Source organism: Rhinatrema bivittatum, chromosome 8 (assembly GCF_901001135.1).
Source record: "Rhinatrema bivittatum chromosome 8, aRhiBiv1.1, whole genome shotgun sequence".
Lineage (NCBI taxonomy): Eukaryota > Metazoa > Chordata > Amphibia > Gymnophiona > Rhinatrematidae > Rhinatrema > Rhinatrema bivittatum.
Genome location: NC_042622.1, coordinates 85,617,240 through 85,636,016, shown reverse-complemented (window position 1 = coordinate 85,636,016; position 18,777 = coordinate 85,617,240). Strand labels below are relative to the sequence as shown.

The 18,777-nt window shown below is 50.7% G+C and overlaps 1 protein-coding gene across 12 annotated transcripts in view; it reads right to left on the bottom strand.

Annotated features, from left to right (window-relative positions):
• PRRC2B (proline rich coiled-coil 2B) overlaps positions 1-18,777 on the bottom strand; it is a 393,423-nt gene that overhangs the window by 195,288 nt on the left and 179,358 nt on the right. For 11 of the 12 annotated variants that reach the window (XM_029612564.1, XM_029612560.1, XM_029612557.1 and 8 more), the window contains exon 13: positions 10,154-10,338. The exons of the other annotated variant lie outside the window; for it this stretch is intronic. In XM_029612564.1, coding sequence (XP_029468424.1) covers positions 10,154-10,338 — 185 coding nt within the window. The remainder of the gene's footprint in view (positions 1-10,153; positions 10,339-18,777) is intronic. 12 annotated transcript variants of the gene reach the window in all.

Below are 18,777 nucleotides of genomic sequence, written 5' to 3'. Positions count from 1 at the left end.
TAACTGAGGCTTACTCTCACAGGGATATGCAACTATTTCTATTCCTATCTATGACCAGAACGTATTGTGGCCTATTATGACCCTGCCTCCTGGGCTCAGGATGGCTCTTGGGGTTACAGAACCCCAATATATATGTTAAATCATATTATAAGACTGCAAGCTGTTGTTGAAATAATTACTAATGAAACTGCAAAAGCACAGAGAATACTAGCTGCACAGCAAAAGGATTTCCGAATGCCATTTACCAGAACCATCTAGCGTTAGATTACATACTAGCTTCAGAAGGAGGACTATGTGGAAAGTTTAACCTCAGTAACTGTTGTCTTCAAATAGATGACAAAGGCGAAGTAATTGAAGAGATCAACCAAAACATGATGTCAATTGCTCATGTACCTGTGCAAACCTGGAAAGGCCTTGATGTCAGTGATCCATTTGGATCCCTTGGATCATGGTTCTCTAGCTTAGGTTCAGAATTCAAAATTCTAATTGGCTCCATGTGTACGATTGCCTTACTGGGATTTGTTGTTTGCCTCTGCTTGCCATGCCTTTGTATCTGTTTACGAAGATGTCGCGACCAAGTATCTGAAATGTTGGTAACTCAGACCAGCGCACGGATTATGCTAAATCAAGCTGAAACGTTGAACCTGATGCTCCTGGATTCTAATGAAGTCAACGCATCATTCCCCACCACAAATAATAGCTATCTGTGAAAAATGAGCACATTGGTACGAGGACGGGTAAAGTCTCTAGCCAATAAGAAATAGCCTTGGTCAGGCGGAACAACCTAAGACAGGCGATGTGCGATGCAGATAGGTGTGAAGGGTTCCTAGGAGAAACTCTTCAAAGGGGGAATGTAAGAATGTGGTCAGCTAACAGACGTCAGAGCTGTGAAAACGAAACGTAAAATGGACTGATTTCCTGGAAGCTACAGCAAGTACAGCTGTCCCTAGTAAAAGAAAATTATTCCTTACCTGCTAATTTTCGTTCCTGTAGTACCATCGATCAGTCCAGACGGTGGGTTATGTCCCCCGTCCAGCAGATGGAGTCAGACAAGGCTTCGGAGGGTGCTGTCATATTAACCAGTGCACCCTCTGCAAGTGCTCAGTATAGAGAATATCAAAGCCAAAAGAACAACCTACGAAGGATGGATCAAGTGTACCAACCAGAGAAGGATTATAAGAAACTAGGACATCTGGTGTCACAAATTTCAACTTGCAAAAAGAACTGTCGAACAGCCTCGAAAACCGGAGGCAAACATCAAGAAACAGAATGAGTAGAGCAGATCGAGCAGGCAAAACCCCCAGAATCCCAACAACCACCGGGCGGGCGTCTGGACTGATCCATGGTACTACAGGAACGAAAATTAGCAGGTAAGGAATAATTTTCTTTTCCCTGTACGTACCAGGATCAGTCCAGACGGTGGGATGTACCAAAGCTTCCCTAAATCGGGTGGGCCCCTGAAAGCCCTGCTCGAATGACCCTGTCGCCAAAGTGTCCAGAAGTTGATGACGGAAGGTGCAGACGATAATGTCACGCAAAAGTATGCAACGACTTCCATGTTGCCGCTCGGCAAATCCATGTTGCCGCTCGGCAAAAACAGCGAAGCCATCTAGCCGAAACTGCAGTGGTCATGTTGCGTGAAGATGCCCACAACAGATCATATAATGCATCCGCTGTGTAAGCTACCGCAGACTCCATCCTATTCGCCTGATCTGCTTCCTCTGGTGGCAACACCTGTGATGTGAGCATTTGCTGAACCCACCCGAGGGTCGCTTGCTGCATGAGGCTACTGCAGACCGCCGCTCTAACACAGAGCGCTGACACCTCAAAAATGCGATTGAGGAGGACTTCTAGCCGCCTATCCTGTAAGTCCTTAAGAGCCGTCGCTCCCGTAACAGGAATGGTGGTCCGCCTGGTGACCGCAGTAACTGACGCGTCCACCTTGGGAATCCTGAGGATATCCAAGGCTTCCTCGGATAAAAGGTAGAGTTTGTCCATTGCCCGTCCCACCCGCAGGGTCGCGTCTGGAGATTCCCACTCCCGAGTGACCAACTGCTTAAGCATTGGGTGGAAAGGAAATGTTTGGGGCAGGACACGCAGCCCCGAGAGTACTGGTTTCCCCTTAACTGGCTCCGAACTGGGGACTGGTGCCTCCACTTTGAGTTCCTCCAGGATATAGGGGATCAAGGCATCAAACTCCTCCCGGCAAAACAGCCGAGAAACCCGGGGGTCGTCCCCCTCTACTGGAGCGGACTCATCAACACCCCCATCTACGTTTTGAAGGAGAGGATCCAGAAAAGATCCCAAGGGAGCAGGATCCAGAGCCCGCCCAGGGGCCAAAAGGGCATCCAGAGACGTGTCCCGCCGTGCAATCTTCGCGGGAGGGGGCTGCTCATCCTGCTGATGAGCTTCCGCCTCCAAAAAAGTCCTATGCATAAGTAAAATTAATTTTGAAGAAAAAACTGACTGGCCCTTTAAGGGATCTGATAGGTGAGGGGGAGGAGGAGGAGGAGGGGGGGGAACCAGACTCCCCGAGGGAGCGGGCCCCGGATCACGCGGTCGAACGGGACTCAGACTGGGAGGAGAAATCGGATCGCCGTTCCGTGCCTTGAGGCAAAATGGGCCCAAAATCACCCCGGGCGATTCACAAATCTTAATAAATGTAAATGGACCACTGACCACTTAGTAAATCAGCTAGTTTTTGCTGCCACGGATCTCAGCCACCGAGCAACATTACTTTTTTTTTTCCATTAGAACCAAATGGCCATAAGTGAAGGTGGACAAACTTCCATCTCCTTTACTGATAGTCACCAAATGGCCGCCATGACACCAATGGAAAACAACCTTTCAGCAGGAGAAGAAACAGCATGGTGACCTCAACCCTCCCCACCCCACTATTCCAACCATAGCAAGGTAATTGTGAGGTACTGAGATAACCACTCAGTCCCCCTATTGACCATGGACCTTTTTCCCACATTGTAGAAACTGACGTGCTTTCTCACTTGTCGCCATGGCAGAAAAACGTAGCCACAAGAAAAAAAAATAAATAAAACCTACTGTACTCACCCTGCAAACAGTTTCCTAGTGATCCTGTTCCAAAAACAGGCATCCACTCTACTCCAGACACCAGCATTTATTATTATTATTTTTTTTTTTTTGAAAAGAACAGCAGCCAAACTCGGGGGGGGGGGAGGTGGGGGGGCATACAAACAATAGTACTGGTTCCTATCAGCCTCAATGGAGTCCCCTGGGTCCTGTCATAACCTCTCTGGAGGGAGAGCAATTCTATCACTGTGAGAGCCACGAAATAAAAAAACACAAAATAGGACCCAGGACCACACTCAACCAAGGGAAGGAATGGAGAGATTACTTACCTGATAATCTCGTTTTTCTTAGTGTAGGCAGATGGACTCATTACAAATGGGGTATAGCGTGCTCGTGCTAGCAGTTGGAGACGGAACTGACGTCAGCACGTAGTACATATACCCCTGCAGGAAGTGCAGCAACTCAGTAATCTTCCTCGCAAAAGCTTCATGGATATATGTGTGACTGACCAATTGATTAACCAAACATGATTAACCTGACCGATTGATAGTAGCTGGAGACCGCCAGTGTTCTCAACCGGAAGGCGTCGACACCTGGTAGGGTGGATGCCCTATGTAAGAAAATACATGGCTTACCTCGAATTCGTGAAACCCCATGTCTATCGGCAGCTGGGCGGGATGCTGAGTCCAAATGCCTACACTAAGGAAAACGAGATTATCAGGTAAGTAATCTCTCCATTTCCTAGCGTGTAGCAGATGGACTCATTACAAATGGGATGTACAAAAGCTACTCCCGGACTGGGTGGGAGGCTGCCCGAGGTCCGTTTAGGATTGCCCTCGCAAATGCTGTATCCTCCCTGGCCTGGACGTCCAGACGGTAGAATCTGGAGAAGGTATGGAGGGACCACGTTGCCGCTTTACATATCTCTGCAGGCGACAGCATCCTAGTTTCTGCCCAGGAGGCCGCTTGGGCCCTGGTAGAGTGAGCCTTGCCCCGTAGAGGTGGTGGTTTTCCCCCTTCTACGTAGGCCGCCTTGATAACTTCCTTGATCCAGCGAGCAATAGTCGCCCGTGAGGCCGCTTCTCCTTGCTTCTTCCCACTGTGAAGGACGAACAGGTGGTTCGTCTTTCGTACTGCTTCCGACATTTCCAGGTATCTGGACAGCAGCCTGCCGATGTCGAGATGGCGCAGTCTTCGACCTTCTTCTGACTTCTTCAAACCTTCCGTGGTTGGCAAGGATATGGTTTGGTTGAGGTGGAAGTGTGAGACTACTTTGGGTAAGAAGGAAGGAACCGTGCGAAGATGGATAGCCCCTGGAGCAGGGGTGGGCAATTCCGGTCCTCGAGGGCTGCAAACCAGTCGGGTTTTCAGGATATCCTTAATGAATATGCATGAGAGAGACCTGCATACACACTGCCTCAGTTGTATGCAAATCTATTTCATGCATATTCATTAGGGGTATCCTGAAAACCCGACTGGTTTGCAGCCCTCGAGGACCGGACTTGCCCACCCCTGCCTTGGAGTGACTCTGAGAAACGGATCGCGGCAGGACAGCACTTGTAGCTCGGAGATGCGGCGTGCTGAGCATATGGCCAGCAAGAACACTATCTTCAAGGTTAACAAACGGAGGGACAGGCCTCGGAGGGGTCTGAAGGCGGGTCCCGCTAGGAATTCCAAGACTAGGTTGAGGTTCCACAGGGGCACTGGCCACTTCAGGGGCGGGCGAATGTGTTTGACTCCTTTCAGGAAACGTGAAACGTCTGGGTGTGTGGCAATTCTATTGCCGGCACTCCTGGGGCCGTAGCAGGATAGCGCTGCCACCTGAACCTTGATTGAACTGAGGGACAGACCCTTCTGAAGTCCATCTTGCAGGAAATCCAGAATGATGGGGATTTTAGCAGCATGCGGATTGGTGTTGCGAGTTTCGCACCAGGCTTCAAATACTCTCCAGATCCTTATATAAGTTAGTGATGTGGAGAACTTGCGTGCTCGGAGGAGTGTGTCTATTACCGGCCCCGAGTATCCCCTTTTCTTCAGTCGAGCCCTTTCAATGGCCAGACCGTAAGAGAGAATTGAGCTGGATTCTCGTGGAGGATGGGACCTTGTCGCAGCAGGTCTCTGTGAGGGGGCAGGGGTAGAGGATCCCCTGCCAGTAGTCTTCTCATGTCTGCGTACCAGGATCTTCTTGGCCAGTCCGGGGCCACCAGAACTAGGCCTCTGTGCCGCTGAATCTTGTGTATAATGGCACCCAGCAGGGGCCATGGGGGAAAGGCATATAGCAGGATCCCCGAAGCCATGGCTGCACCAGGGCGTCGATCCCGTGGGATAGAGGATCTCGCCTGCGACTGAAGTATCTGGGTACTTGAACATTGGACCTGTCCGCTAGTAGGTCCATGCCCGGGGTCCCCCACTGATCCACAATCATCTGGAAGGCCGTGGGTGACAGCTGCCATTCCCCCGGGTTTAGGCTTTCTCTGCTGAGGAAGTCTGCCGTGGCGTTGTCCTTCCCGGCGATGTGGACGGTGGAGATGTCCTGGAGATTTGCTTCCGCCCAAGCCATCAGGGGGGCTATTTCTAAGGATACCTGTCGGCTTCTGGTTCCGCCCTGTCGGTTGATGTATGCCACCATGGTGGCGTTGTCAGACATCACTCTGACTGCTCTGTTTCGGAGTCTGTGGGCAAATCGCAGGCAGGCTAACCTGACTGCCCGTGTCTCTAGTTGGTTGATGTTCCACCCCGACTCTTCTCTGTTCCACCGCCCCTGGGCGGTTAGCTCTTCGCAGTGTGCTCCCCAGCCGCTCAGGCTGGCATCTGTAGTGAGCAGGGTCCAGGTTGGGGAGGACATCCTTGACCCCCGGCTCATGTGGCCGAGCTGCAGCCACCACCGTAACTGATACCGTACTCTGGCCGGTAGAGGTAGATGCACGGTGTAGTTCTGTAATCGTGGGCGCCACCGAGATAGGAGGGCGTGCTGTAACGGTCTCATATGAGCCCGTGCCCGTGGTATCACTTCCAGAGTAGAGGCCATTAGGCTGAGGACCTGTAGGTAATCCCAAGCTGTGGGCTGCGTGGTGCTCAGCAGATTCTGCAAGCGATCACGGAGTTTTGATTTCCTCTTGGAGGTCAGGCTGATCTTGTCTTCCTGGGTGTCGAATCGGACACCTAGGTATTCCAGCGACTGCGAAGGCTGTAGGGAAATCTTGTTTATGTTGACTACCCATCCTAGGCTTTCCAGAAGAGATAAAACTCTGTTGGTTGCCCGGTGGCTCTCCTCCGGTGATTTTGCCCTGATCAGCCAATCGTCTAGGTAGGGATGGATGAGAATGTCTTTCTTCCTGAGTGACGCCGCCACCACTACTATTACCTTGGTAAAGGTCCGTGGCACCGTGGCTAACCCGAAGGGTAGAGCCCGGAACTGAAAGTGCTGATCCAGGACTTTGAAGCGTAAGTAACGCTGGTGATCCCAATGAATTGGGATATGCAAATAGGCCTCTGAGAGATCCAGGGATGTGAGATACTCCCCTGGCTGTATTGCACTTCGGACTGACCACAGAGTTTCCATGCGAAATCCTGGGACCCTTAAGTGCCGGTTGACTGACTTGAGGTCCAGGACGGGTCTGAAGGTGCCCCCCTTCTTGGGGACAATGAAATAAATGGAGTAATACCCAGAATTTATGTCCCATGCAGGCACTGGGATTATGGCTTTTAGGGACAGGAGTCTCTCCAAGGTAGCTGCCAGCGCCGCCCTCTTGAGGGGCGGACAAGGTGATTCCACAAACTTGTCCAGAGGGAGATGAAGGAAGTCCAGGTAATACCCTTCCCGGACGATGGCGAGGACCTACTGGTCCGAAGTAATCTCGACCCACCTGCTGTAAAATAGGGATAGCCTGCCCCCTATGGCTTCTTCCCCCAGATGGGTCGGCTGATTCTCATTGTGGGGTGCGGCCGGGACCCGACCCCGAGCCGGTTCCCCTCTTGTTGTGCCTGGTCCGAAAGGACTGGTTCCTGGTCTGAGAACGAGGTGCTTGGTAGCGAGCCCTGTAAGGATTGAAGCGTTGAGAGCTTCTACCTCTGGATGGTCTAGGAAAAGGGCGCTGGGTCCTCCTTGACCTGTCTTCCGGTAGACGGGGTAATGGAGATGCGCCCCATTTATTAGCCAGTTTCTCGAGGTCGCTGCCGAACAGGAGGGATCCCTTAAAGGGCATTCTTGTAAGGCGAGTCTTGGAGGAGGAGTCGGCCGACCAATTTCGTAGCCAGAGGTGTCTCCTGGCTGCCACTGAGGATGACACTCGCTTGGCTGCCGTACGAACTAGGTCGGAGGCAGCGTCAGTGAGGAACGAGAGGGCTGCTTCCATTTCTTCTCCCGGGGTGTTGTTCCTGGCTTGTGATAAGCAGGAGCGCGTCACCACGGTGCAGCAGGTCGCAATTCGTAGGGACATGGCTGCCACCTCAAAGGCTTGTTTCAGAATGGCGTCCATGCGCCGGTCATGTGCATCCTTGAGGGCCGCCCCTCCCTCCACCAGAATGGTGGTGCGCTTCACAATTGCGCTAACTATGGCGTCTACCATCGGGCACGCCAGCAGCTCCTTGGTTGCCGGGTCCAGGGGGTACATGCTAGACAAAGCCCGACCCCCTTTGAATGAAGCCTCCGGCGCATTCCACTCCAGATCGATTAACTGCTGTGCTGCTTGTAGAAGGGGAAAATGGGGAGCCGTTTGGTGCAGGCCCTCTAGCAGGGGGTTCATCCTAGGTTCCCCTGGGGTGCCCTGGCCCGGGATAGCCAGCTCCGACAGGCATTGAGAGACCAGGTCTGGAAGATCCTCCTTAGGAAAGAAGCGTCTCATGGTTCGATACGGTTCTATCCCCGAGGGGAGTTCTCCCTCCTCGGGGGGGTCACCATCTTCCTCAGAGTAATCAGAGTCCCCATAAGTGGGGCTTCCGGGTGGCGGGTGGCCATGCGTAGGTCTTGAGGGTCCCGGGGCAGGGTCATCTGGTACGTATGGGTCCGGTCGGGGATCAGACTGCATCTTGACGAAGGCATGAATCCCCTTGAATAATTCCACCCAGGAGAGGGAAGCAGGTTCTAGCCGTAGGGGCACCAGGTCCGTGGGGTTCCCTGGCTGCTCACCGCGGCCTGCTAGGTTCGGGGTGTTCCCTGAGGAACTGGCAGTCAAACTGGGCTGAGACCGGCCCTGGCCTGGAACTCCCAGGGCCTCCTCACATTGGGCACATAGGGAGTCTGCTTCCTCGCTCTGTGTGGCTCTGAGGTGGCATGCTGAGCAGAGGCCTAGAGCTCTTATGCCTGATTCTGGAGGTGCCGGCTCTGCGGCCGCAGGGGCTCTCATACGCTCCATAGTGTCTGATCTCCTATCAATGAGCACCTATGAATGTGCGCCTATCAACGTGCACCTATGAACGTGCTTATCAGCGTGCACCTATGAACGTGCTTATCAGCGTGCGCTTAGGAACGTGCGCCTATCAGCGTGCGCTTAGTAACGTGCGCCTATCAGCGTGCGCTTAGTAACGCGCGCCTATCAGCGTGCGCTTAGTAACGCGCGCCTATCAGCGTGCGCTTACAATGCGCGCCTATCATACGCGCCCGTCGCCCCGCTTAGCTCGAGGCGGCGAACCAGGGCAGATGGCGACGGTGAGCAGGCAGGCAAAATGGCGACCTCCTTGGCAGGCTGCCACGTAGGCAGACCCTGCTAATCTTTGCTCTTCGGAGACCCGTAAAGTAAGATGTATGCCTTACCTGATCTTCGGCACTTCCCGGCTGCGACCCGGGCGGTCTCCGGCTGGGGGGGAGAGGGTAAGTACTGTCACTGCCGCGCTCGAGGAAGTGCACCCGCTGCCTCTAAGCCGCGCCCGAACTCGTCTCGCTCAGGGGCTAAGTCCTCACCGGGACCGAGGCTGCCTCTATGCCACGCCCGAGCCCTTCTCACTCGGGGGCTAGGTCCTGCCGCGATCCGGCTGCCGGACCGAGGCGCTTACCTCCGAGGGACCCCGGAAATCACCTCGGGAAACTCAACTGGGGGAGGGACCCGAGGGTATCACCGCAGGAGTGCGGGGCTCGTCTTCAGGTAGGATTTCTGCTAAGAATTTAATTGTTATAATTTGGAAAAACGCTCAGTGAGCGTAAGGTAGCTCCAAACTGCTTTGGAGACGGAAATTACTGAGTTGCTGCACTTCCTGCAGGGGTATATGTACTACGTGCTGACGTCAGATCAGTCTCCAACTGCTAGCACGAGCACGCTATACCCCATTTGTAATGAGTCCATCTGCTACACGCTAGGAAATAGTGGATTGTCACCTCGGGAGCACCCCCAAGCAGGTTTTTCATCTTCCATCCAGTCTTCCAGTCACTAACATAAGAAGGCAGTCCACCATCTGCTGAAGACAGAGAATACTGGCAGGCTGCAACATGGAAGTATATAAGGAGTGACATCAGCGAACCTGTTAATCTCTTTCTCCATCTGCTGGTTGGTGTACATAACCCATGGTCTGGCTGGGTCTAACTGGATGAAGAGGAAGGGAGCCATTTAGATTCCTGCATGGTGGTGAGCACAGCACAGCTTTATGTGCATGAAAAGGATATTTTTATTACTAAACTACAAATGACAACAGGAATTTTTTTATCATCAATTTCCTTTCTATTAATTCCTACAGCAATCAGGACCAATGAGTAGTGCCTCTCTAGGAGCGTAATAGACTAGCAGCAAAAGAGCATACAGTTTTTCCAGTCAATAATGGTAGCTTTGGGGAGGGCTCCATCTAGTCTCCTCTGGAGATTACACTATTTCTGAGAGCTGCTGCTCCTGTGCCCTCCAAATAGCCCTGTGCTGCCATTAGCTCTATTCTACAGCTACTGCTCCAGTCAGAAACCTAAAATGCAGATTTTTAAAAATGATATGTTACTATTCACTCGAGTAATTAATGCTAACGAAGTTGCTGCAAGTTTGTCCTTGTCGGAATCCAGGAGAAGGAAAGCCCTAGTTAGAAAATAATAAATGAACTCCCTGCTTTTCTGCCAGTCTACTACAATCACTGAGAGACAGTAACCATTAGCTACTACTACTAGGGTGTGTTAAAGAAAGTCCCAGTCCCCTACCTGCTGCTGCTGTTGTCTCTGAAATCTGGGGGGTAGCGATTTCTGGTATTTGCTGAATTCCTGCACTGGGGACATGGAGTCGGTAAACTCCTCCTCACTGCTGGTTTCTGCTCTTGGTGCTGCAGCCTCTTCCTCTTCAGGATAACCAGAAGCTGCTGCTTCTGGAGTAGAGAACTCTGGTGGTGCTATGGGGTAAGAGAAATGACACGGACTTATATAGATCGATGATGCTGACATAGCAATGATAGCGGATTCTGAGTGAATATGCTAAGATGGAAGAGTCATATCTGAATTTCACATTCAACAGCTGGAATCTCCGTAAGCAGTGTTAAAGGAAAATTGGTTCTTACCTGCTAATTTTCGTACCTGTAGTACCATAGATCAGTCCAGACTCCTGGGTTTTGCCTCCCCTTCCAGCAAATGGAGACAGAGAAAGTTTTGCTGACACTGCCACATAACCTGGTGTGCCACCTGCAGTCCCTCAGTATTGACCTGTACCCAAGCCAAGATACCAATGAACATAACTACAAGTAACAATCACGTCCCTCTGAATAACCAGTAGGAAGAGGAACCTTATAATGGAAAAAACCTTTCCACATTAACAATGTGAATGAAACTTGTGCCATTCCTCAGCCTATTTACAGTAACAGATTGAGCGGACTCTCCAATTCTCCCCACATCAACTGGGTGGGACTCTGGACTGATCTGTAGTATTAGAGGAACGAAAATTAGCAGGTAAGTACCAATTTTCCTTTTCCTGTATGTATCCAGAACAGTCCAGACTTCTGGGCTGTACCCAAGCTTCCCTAAACAGGGTGGGACTGCGAGAATCCCACTTGAAGTACACTTTTACCAAAGCCCATCGCCTCTGGAGCCTGGACATCCAAACGATAATGTCTGGCGAAAGTGTGTAACGACTTCCAAGTAGCTGACCTACAAATCTCTTGTGGCGATACCTGCTGATATTCAGCCCAAGACGCTGCCTATGATCAAGTAGAGTGAGCCCTTAAACCCTCAGGGATAGGATGAATTTGACAGACGAACGCCAAGCCTATTGTTTCCTTCAACCACTGGGCTATAATGGATTTTAAAGCCTTATGTCCCTTTTTTGCACCACTCCCTACATGACAAGGATCCCTATATGACAAGGTCTGAAGTTCCAAATTCCTTCTAGCGGAATAAACTGCCTCCAGAAAAACCACCTTTAAGGTGAGATCTTTCATAGTTGCCCTTCTAAGAGACTCGAACTGAGCCGCACACATCCCTTTAAGAATCAAGTTAAAGATCAAAGAGGGACACTCCATAGCACAAATAGATGATTCGACAGCTGGAAGCTATTAGTGACCTTAAAATACTGCAAAAATGCCCGCTTTACATCCAAGAGTCTCAACTCTCTTGCATGAGGCGCTGCCGCATCCAGGTTTGGGAAAGCCAGAAGCTCTACTGATTCACTCAATTGGAACGATGACACCTCCTTCGGCAGGAAGGAAGGAACCTCCCACAATGAGACTCCAGAATCTGTAATGCTCAAAAAAGGATCCCTACATGACAAGGCCTGAAGTTCCAAATTCCTTCTAGCGGAACAAACTGCCTCCAGAAAAACCACCTTTAAGGTGAGATCTTTCATAGTTGCCCTTCTAAGAGATTCGAACTGAGCCGCACACAGCCCTTTAAGAATCAAGTTAAAGCTCAAAGAGGGACACATCTTCCGCACTGGAGGATGCAAATGCTTCATCCACCTGGAGAAAACACACCATATCAGGATGTGTTAAGGCAGCCCTGCACCTTGCCTCGAAGACAGCCCAATGCCGCCACCTGAACTCTGAGGGAGTTAAAGGCCAAACTCTTCACAACCCTCGTTGTAAGGTCAAATATGAGCCATAGATTCTTGAGTAGGTTCAACTCCTTGCTCTACTTACCAAGACTCAAAAACTCTCCAGTCCCTCACATACGCTAAGGATGTAGAAGTCCTTCCATCTTAAACACTTCCTCTCAAAAGCCAAGCCAAGAGACAGAAACAAGCCGCCTGATCTGAAAATATGAACTTGGTGAAGAAGCTTTGCAGATGGCTGAGCTGCAATGGCCCGCCACCACTAGACTGACCAGAACTGCAAACCATGGCCACCGAGGCCACTCCGACGCCACTAGAATTACCTCTCTCAGATGAATCTCTACTCGCTGCAATATTTTGCTCACTAGTGGTTGGCAGAAACACGTACAGGAGAATATCCCATGGCAGCACCAAGGCATTGACCCCTTTTACACCGCCCTCCCTTCTGCGACTGAAGAAGCCTGGTGCCTTGGCAATTCGCTGAGTTGCCATCAAGTCCATGTAGGGCATGCCCCATCTGCAATGGATAAGACATATTGCTTTCTCAGAGAACTCCCACTCCCCTAGATCCAACTGTTGCCAACTGAGAAAATCCGCTTGCACATTGTCTATCCTGGCTATATGAGACGCCACCAATAACACCAGATACTGCTCTGCCCAGCAAATTAACCCCTGGGCTTCCTGAGCCACCGCCCGACTCTTGGTACCACCCTGTCAGTTGATGTAAGTCACCATTGTCGCACTGTCTGACAAGATCCTTACTGATCAATCACGCAAGAGAGGTAGAAAGGCACACAACGCAAACCTCACTGCTTTCATCTCTAACCGATTGATAGACCACAATGTCTCTTGTGCCAACCACTGGCCCTGTGCCAAGTGAGACTGGCATACAGCTCTCCATCCGGAAAGACTGGCATCGGTGGTAACTACTATCCAATTCGGAACCTCCAAGTCTACTCCACAACCTAACTGGTCCCGTTCAAGCCACCATGAAAGATTGGATCTGGCTATTTCCATAAGAGGTAGTGGCAAATGAAAATGCTCTGACAATGGATTCCACTGGGAAAGCAACACCCTCTGCAGAAGCCTCATATGAGCAAATGCCCAAGGAACCTGCTCCAAAGTGGAGACCATGGAACTGAGAACCTGCAGGTAATCTCAGATCCTGGAGACCGGATTCTCTAATAAACTGAGAATTGCCTCTGTAATTTGTAAACACGTTCCCTGGTGAGAAACACTTTCCTGATCCTGGTGTCGAAATATGTTCCCAGGAACTCCAACACCTGAGTAGATTACTCTTTGACAGATTAACTGCCCAACCCAGGGATTTCAACCGCTGTAGCACCAACACCACTGCTTGCCTGGAAAAGATCCTCTGACTTCACTTGAATAAGCCAATCATCCAGATATGGGTGAACTAGGATGCCCTCCTTCCTGAGAGCCACCATTGCCACCACGACCATCAGCTTGGTGAAGGTCCTCGGAGCAGTCGCCAACCCGAACGGAAGGGCACAAAATTGAAAATGTATTCTGAGGATCAGGAACCTCTGATGATCCGGACAGATCTCTATGTGCAACTACGCCTCAGTCAAATCCAGAGAAGCCAAGAACTCCCTTTTGCGCACCTCTGCAATGACTGAACGCAGAGTCTCCATCCGAAACTGATGAACTTTGAGAGCCATGTTCACCTTTTTTAGGTCCAAAATCAAGCAGAAGGCCCCCTCTTTTTATGGTACCACAAAATAAATGGAATAACTTCTCATTCCCCTGAGGGAATGAGAAGTTATTCTGAGGGAACGGGAACAATGGCTCTCATCATCTGTAAGTGGTTGATATTTTCCTGTACCACCCCGCCTTTTTGCCATGGAAGTACAAGGGGAGACCATGAACAAGTCCTTTAGCAGATGAGCAAATTCTAAAGCATAACATTTTCTTATCACACTTAAGACCCACCAGTCCATCGTGATCTTGGCCCATTCTTCGTAAAAAAGAGTCAACTGACTCCCTATAGCTGGCACTGAGGAATGGAACGGCCTCGCTTCATTGGGCAGACTCAGCTCCACCAGCACCCTGGCCGGAACCATCTCTGTTCGGCTTTCAACCTCGAAAGGACTGATTCTAGGACTGTGTTCTTCCTGTGCCTTGCCTCTGGGTTCCCCTGAAGCCCTGTTCTGCCGAAAACACCTATTCACCCTAAAGCGAGAACATGTAGGAAAAGATCCTTTTCCCCCTTTCGGCTTATCCTCCGGGAATCTATGCCCTTTATTTTCACCTAGATATTTCATGAGCTCTTCCAAGTCCTCCCCAAAAAGCAGTTTCCCTTTAAAAGGCAATGCTCCTGAGATTTGGGCCAAACGTCTGCCAACCAGTTCCATAATCAAAGGAGTCTTCTGGCTGACACAGCTGACATCATAGTTCTGGAGGAGGTTCTGATGAGGTCATATAATGCATCCGCTCCATAGACCAACACCTCCTCTAGCTGTTCAGCCTGCTTTGCTTCTGATGCCTCGCTTTTTCCACCTGCAACTGCTGCACCCAATACAGACCAGCCCGAAGCATAAAACTGCTGCAAACTCCAGCACGTATGCCTAGGGCCGACACCTCAAACAATTTTTTGAGATGGACTTCCAGCTTCCTGTCCTGCATATCTTTCAATGCTGCAGAACTGGCCACCGGAATTTCTTCTTAGTGACCGCAGACACTGAGGTATTCACCTTTGGAAGTCTTAACAGCTGAAGTGTGTCCTCTGCAATGTATATAATTTATCCATTGCTCTGCACACCTTCAAGCCAGTCTCCGGAATATCCCACTCTCTGACCACTAACTTCTTAACTGACTTATGGAAGGGGTAAGCTTTTGCTGGACCTCTTAAGCCATCCAAGACTGGATCAACATCCTCCTGATCAGATTCTTCTCACAGGACCTTAATCCCCAACTCCTTAAGGACACAAGGCATCAGGGGCCACAGCTCTTCCCTGTGGAAAAGACTAACCACCTTCGAATAGTTCTCCTCAACAGCCGGGGTTTGTCCCAGCCCTTCCTCCGGATCCCATCCATTTGGAGAAGGATCCTCCTCAGAAGGGTCCGCCGCTGGAGGATCCCCATCTTCTGAATCCTCCAATGCCTCGTCTGCCACGTCTGACTGCGTAGACCTAACAAAGGACTTGCCGAATTCTTGTCGCAGCATTAGTCCGCAAAACTCTGGATCTCTTCCTGGGCCATGGGCCCATCGAACTCTCTTGCCTGGAAACATGCCGCCCTATATACGCCTTGTGCAGCAATAAAACAAAATCTGATGAAAAAGCTGTCACCAAACCAAAGGACAGGGCAAATAAAACTGAAAATGCGTCACAAAAATCATGAACCCGAAAAACCTTTGATGATCCGGTCGAATTGCTATGTGTAAGTAAGCTTCGGTCAAAACGAGAGACACCAGAAACTCCCCCTTGCATACCAGAGCAATCACCGAACGTAGTCACCCTCTAAAAACAAGAAACTCGAAACCAACGTTCACTTTCTCCAGATCCAGGATTGGGCAGAAGGTCCCTCCTTTCTTTGGAACTACAAAGTAAATGGAGTACCTTCCTGTCCTCCACCCCCCTACGGGAACGATGGCACCCAGCATCCATAGATGGTCGATGGTCTCCCTAACCACCCACCTCGTTTGCGAATGCGCAAGGAATCTTTTGGCGCATGTGCAAATTCTAAAGCGTAGTCTTGTTTATCACACTTAGGACCCAATGATTCAACGTAATCTTCACCCATGCCTTGAAGAAAAGAGTCAACCGATGCCCTGTAACTGGGACCGAGGAATGGGCGTGTGTCGCTTCACTGGGTGGACTTGGAACCTGACGCTCTGTGGCCAGAACCATCTCTGGCTAGCTTTCGGCCTGGAACTGGTACCAGGACTGCTGCCTCCCGGCACCTTGTCTCTGGCCCCCTTCCAAAGCCCGACTCTGCTGAAACCGCCGATTCACCCTAAGGCGAGGAACGCACGGAAAAGGACCCTTTGCCGCTCTTCGTCTTTTCCTCCGACAACTTATGCCCTCTGTTGTTGTTCAGCAGTTTTACCAGCTCCTCCAAGACCTTGCCAAAAACATTCTCCCTATAAAACACAACGTTCCTAGTTGAAATTTAGACCAAACATCTGCTGACCAGTTCCTCAACCAAAGGAGCTGCCTGGCCAAGACTGCTGACATCATGGAGGACGTTCGGATGAGGACATATAAGGCATCCCACTCCTTAGGCAATCACTGCTTCCAGCCGCTCGGCCTTTGTGGCCTCTGACACTGACATCGCTTTCCAGCCGCTTGGCTTGTTTTCCAGACTGCAAGTGCTGAACTCAGCGTAGACTAGCGCGAAGCATAAAACTGCTGCACACCGTAGCCCGAATACCCAGGGCAGACAACTGAAAAATCTTTTTTGAGCTGGACCTCCAACTTCCTGTCTTTCATTTCCTTCAGCACTGCCGAACCAGCCACAGGAATATTTGTCTTCTTTGTAACAGCTGCCACTGAGGCATCCAGCTTTGGTAGCCGCAACAACTCCAAAGCATCTCCCTGACCCCGGTAACGGATATAGTTTGTCCATAGCTCTGATAACCTTCAGACAGGGTTCGGGAGTCCCCACTCCCGGAACACTAGCTTCTTTACCGACTTATGGAAAGGATAGGGCTTCGTCAGACCTCTTAAGCCTTCCATGACTGGATCCACCTCATGATCAGAATCTTCTCGTGTTTCTTGATTCCCAGCCCCTTTAGCAAATACGGAATCAAGGATCACAACTCTACCCTGTGGAAAAGACGAACCACCTTGGGATCGTCCAGATCCACAGTCTGAGCTTGCCCTCGCCCCTCATCCAAGCCTGGACAGTCCGGAAAAAGAGTCCAGTGCCAGAGGGTCCTCCACCAGAGGCTCCCCGACTTCAGACTCTTCCGAAGGGTTGCCCATGTCGCCTAATGTTCAGGCTGACATAGGACTCACTGAACCCTGGTAGCCGCTCTAGTCCGTGCCATTCTAGGCCATGTGGAGGCTCCTCACGCGCGGGAAAATATCATCCCACTGCTTTCCTGGCCAGATATGTTTTGTAAAGCCAAAGCACAAAGTCCGGGGAAAAAACTTGCTGAGTCCTCAGGATCCTCCCCCCCACCCCTTCCAGAAGGCCCTCACCACTTCAGGCCGTCTTCTATCAGCTAGGGACAGGAGTGGGGGAAGGGCTTCCTCTCCCCTTGCAGCCTCAGTCGCCACTTCAAGCAAAATTCAAAATGGCCACCATTTCCATGTGCACCGGGAAGGGGCCGGCTGCAGCACCAGCCTCATCCGCGGTCCCCGCAGCAGCCTGATGCCTTCCCGATGCCTTAGCCAGTGTTCCTGAGCTGCCCTTTCCCGCCGAGAGGCAGCTGGAACAAAGGGCGGTCTTAGTGTGCCGTGCGTGCATCTCCCCGAATATTAAACAGTGGCTGCCTTGCGGCATGGCTCCTGATGCGCCTGGCATTGGCACTGAGAGGACGCAGAGTAAGCAAAACAAAAATTACTCTGCCGACCCATTTGCTTCCCACTCCGCTGCGCAAGCTGAGCACCCTAATGGAGAAGCAAAGAGAAAACTACATTTCCTGCATTCTTTTTCTTTTTTTAAACTTTAATAGAAAAAAATTGAACAGACCAGCTTTTTGAAGATTAACAGCAGACTCCAGGCATCCCCCCTGGGGTGGATGGAACTGGCACCACCAGTTGTCTACCCCCCAAACAAGGGTTCCCAACCCCCTGCTTGTCCACCTTAAAACCAGAAAAGAAAATTGGTTCTTACCTGATAATTTTCATTCCTGTACCACCACGGATCAATCCAGACTCCAAGGTATTACTCCTGGGTTTTGCCTCCCCACCAGCAGATAGAGACAGAGAAAGTTGTGACAGACTCTGCCATATATACCTGGGTGACATCCACAGTCTGCCAGTATTACTCAGTATCACAGCAGTATGGCTCAACAAGCTAACTATATACAAGAACCATAAACAGAACCGGATCACTAACCCCAATTGTGACCCTAACCCCCGAAAACTGGGTAACCAAGATCGATCTGCAGACCAGAATAAATCAACAGTAAACGAGCGGACTCTCCATTATGTCTATGCATTAACTTTCGCAGTATCCACAGAGGGCGGGATTCTGGACTGATCCGTGGTACTACAGGAACGAAAATTATCAGGTAAGAACCAATTTTCTTTTCCCTGTACGTACCCGGATCAGTCCAGACTCCTGGGATGTACCAGAGCTTACCTATGGGATCCGGAGAGGCCCACTCAGCATGCCTGCACCGAAACCGTCCACATCCGGAGCCTGAACATCCAGACAGTAATGTCTTGCAAGGTATGCAATGTTGTCCATGTGGCCGCTCTGCAAATCTCCTGTGGAGAAATCTGCTGGCATTCCGCCCAGGAAGCTGCCTGCGCTCTTGTCGAATGTGCCCGAATTCCTACAGGCAAGGGCTTACCATGCAGTAAATACGCAGAGTGTATCGCCTCCTTCAGCCACCGGCAATCGTGGTCTTGGATACCATGTTACCTCTCTCTGGACCACTCCAAAGAACAAAGAGATGATCAGAGACCCAAAAGCTATTAGTTACTTCAAGATAACACAGTAACACCCGGCGAACATCCAACTTCCGTAAATCCTTGGAAAACGGATCCGACCTATCCAGATTAGAGAAGGACGGAAGCTCCACAGACTGATTCAAATGAAAAGCAGAAACCACTTTCGGCAGAAAAGAAGCAACTGTTCACAGGGACACACCAGA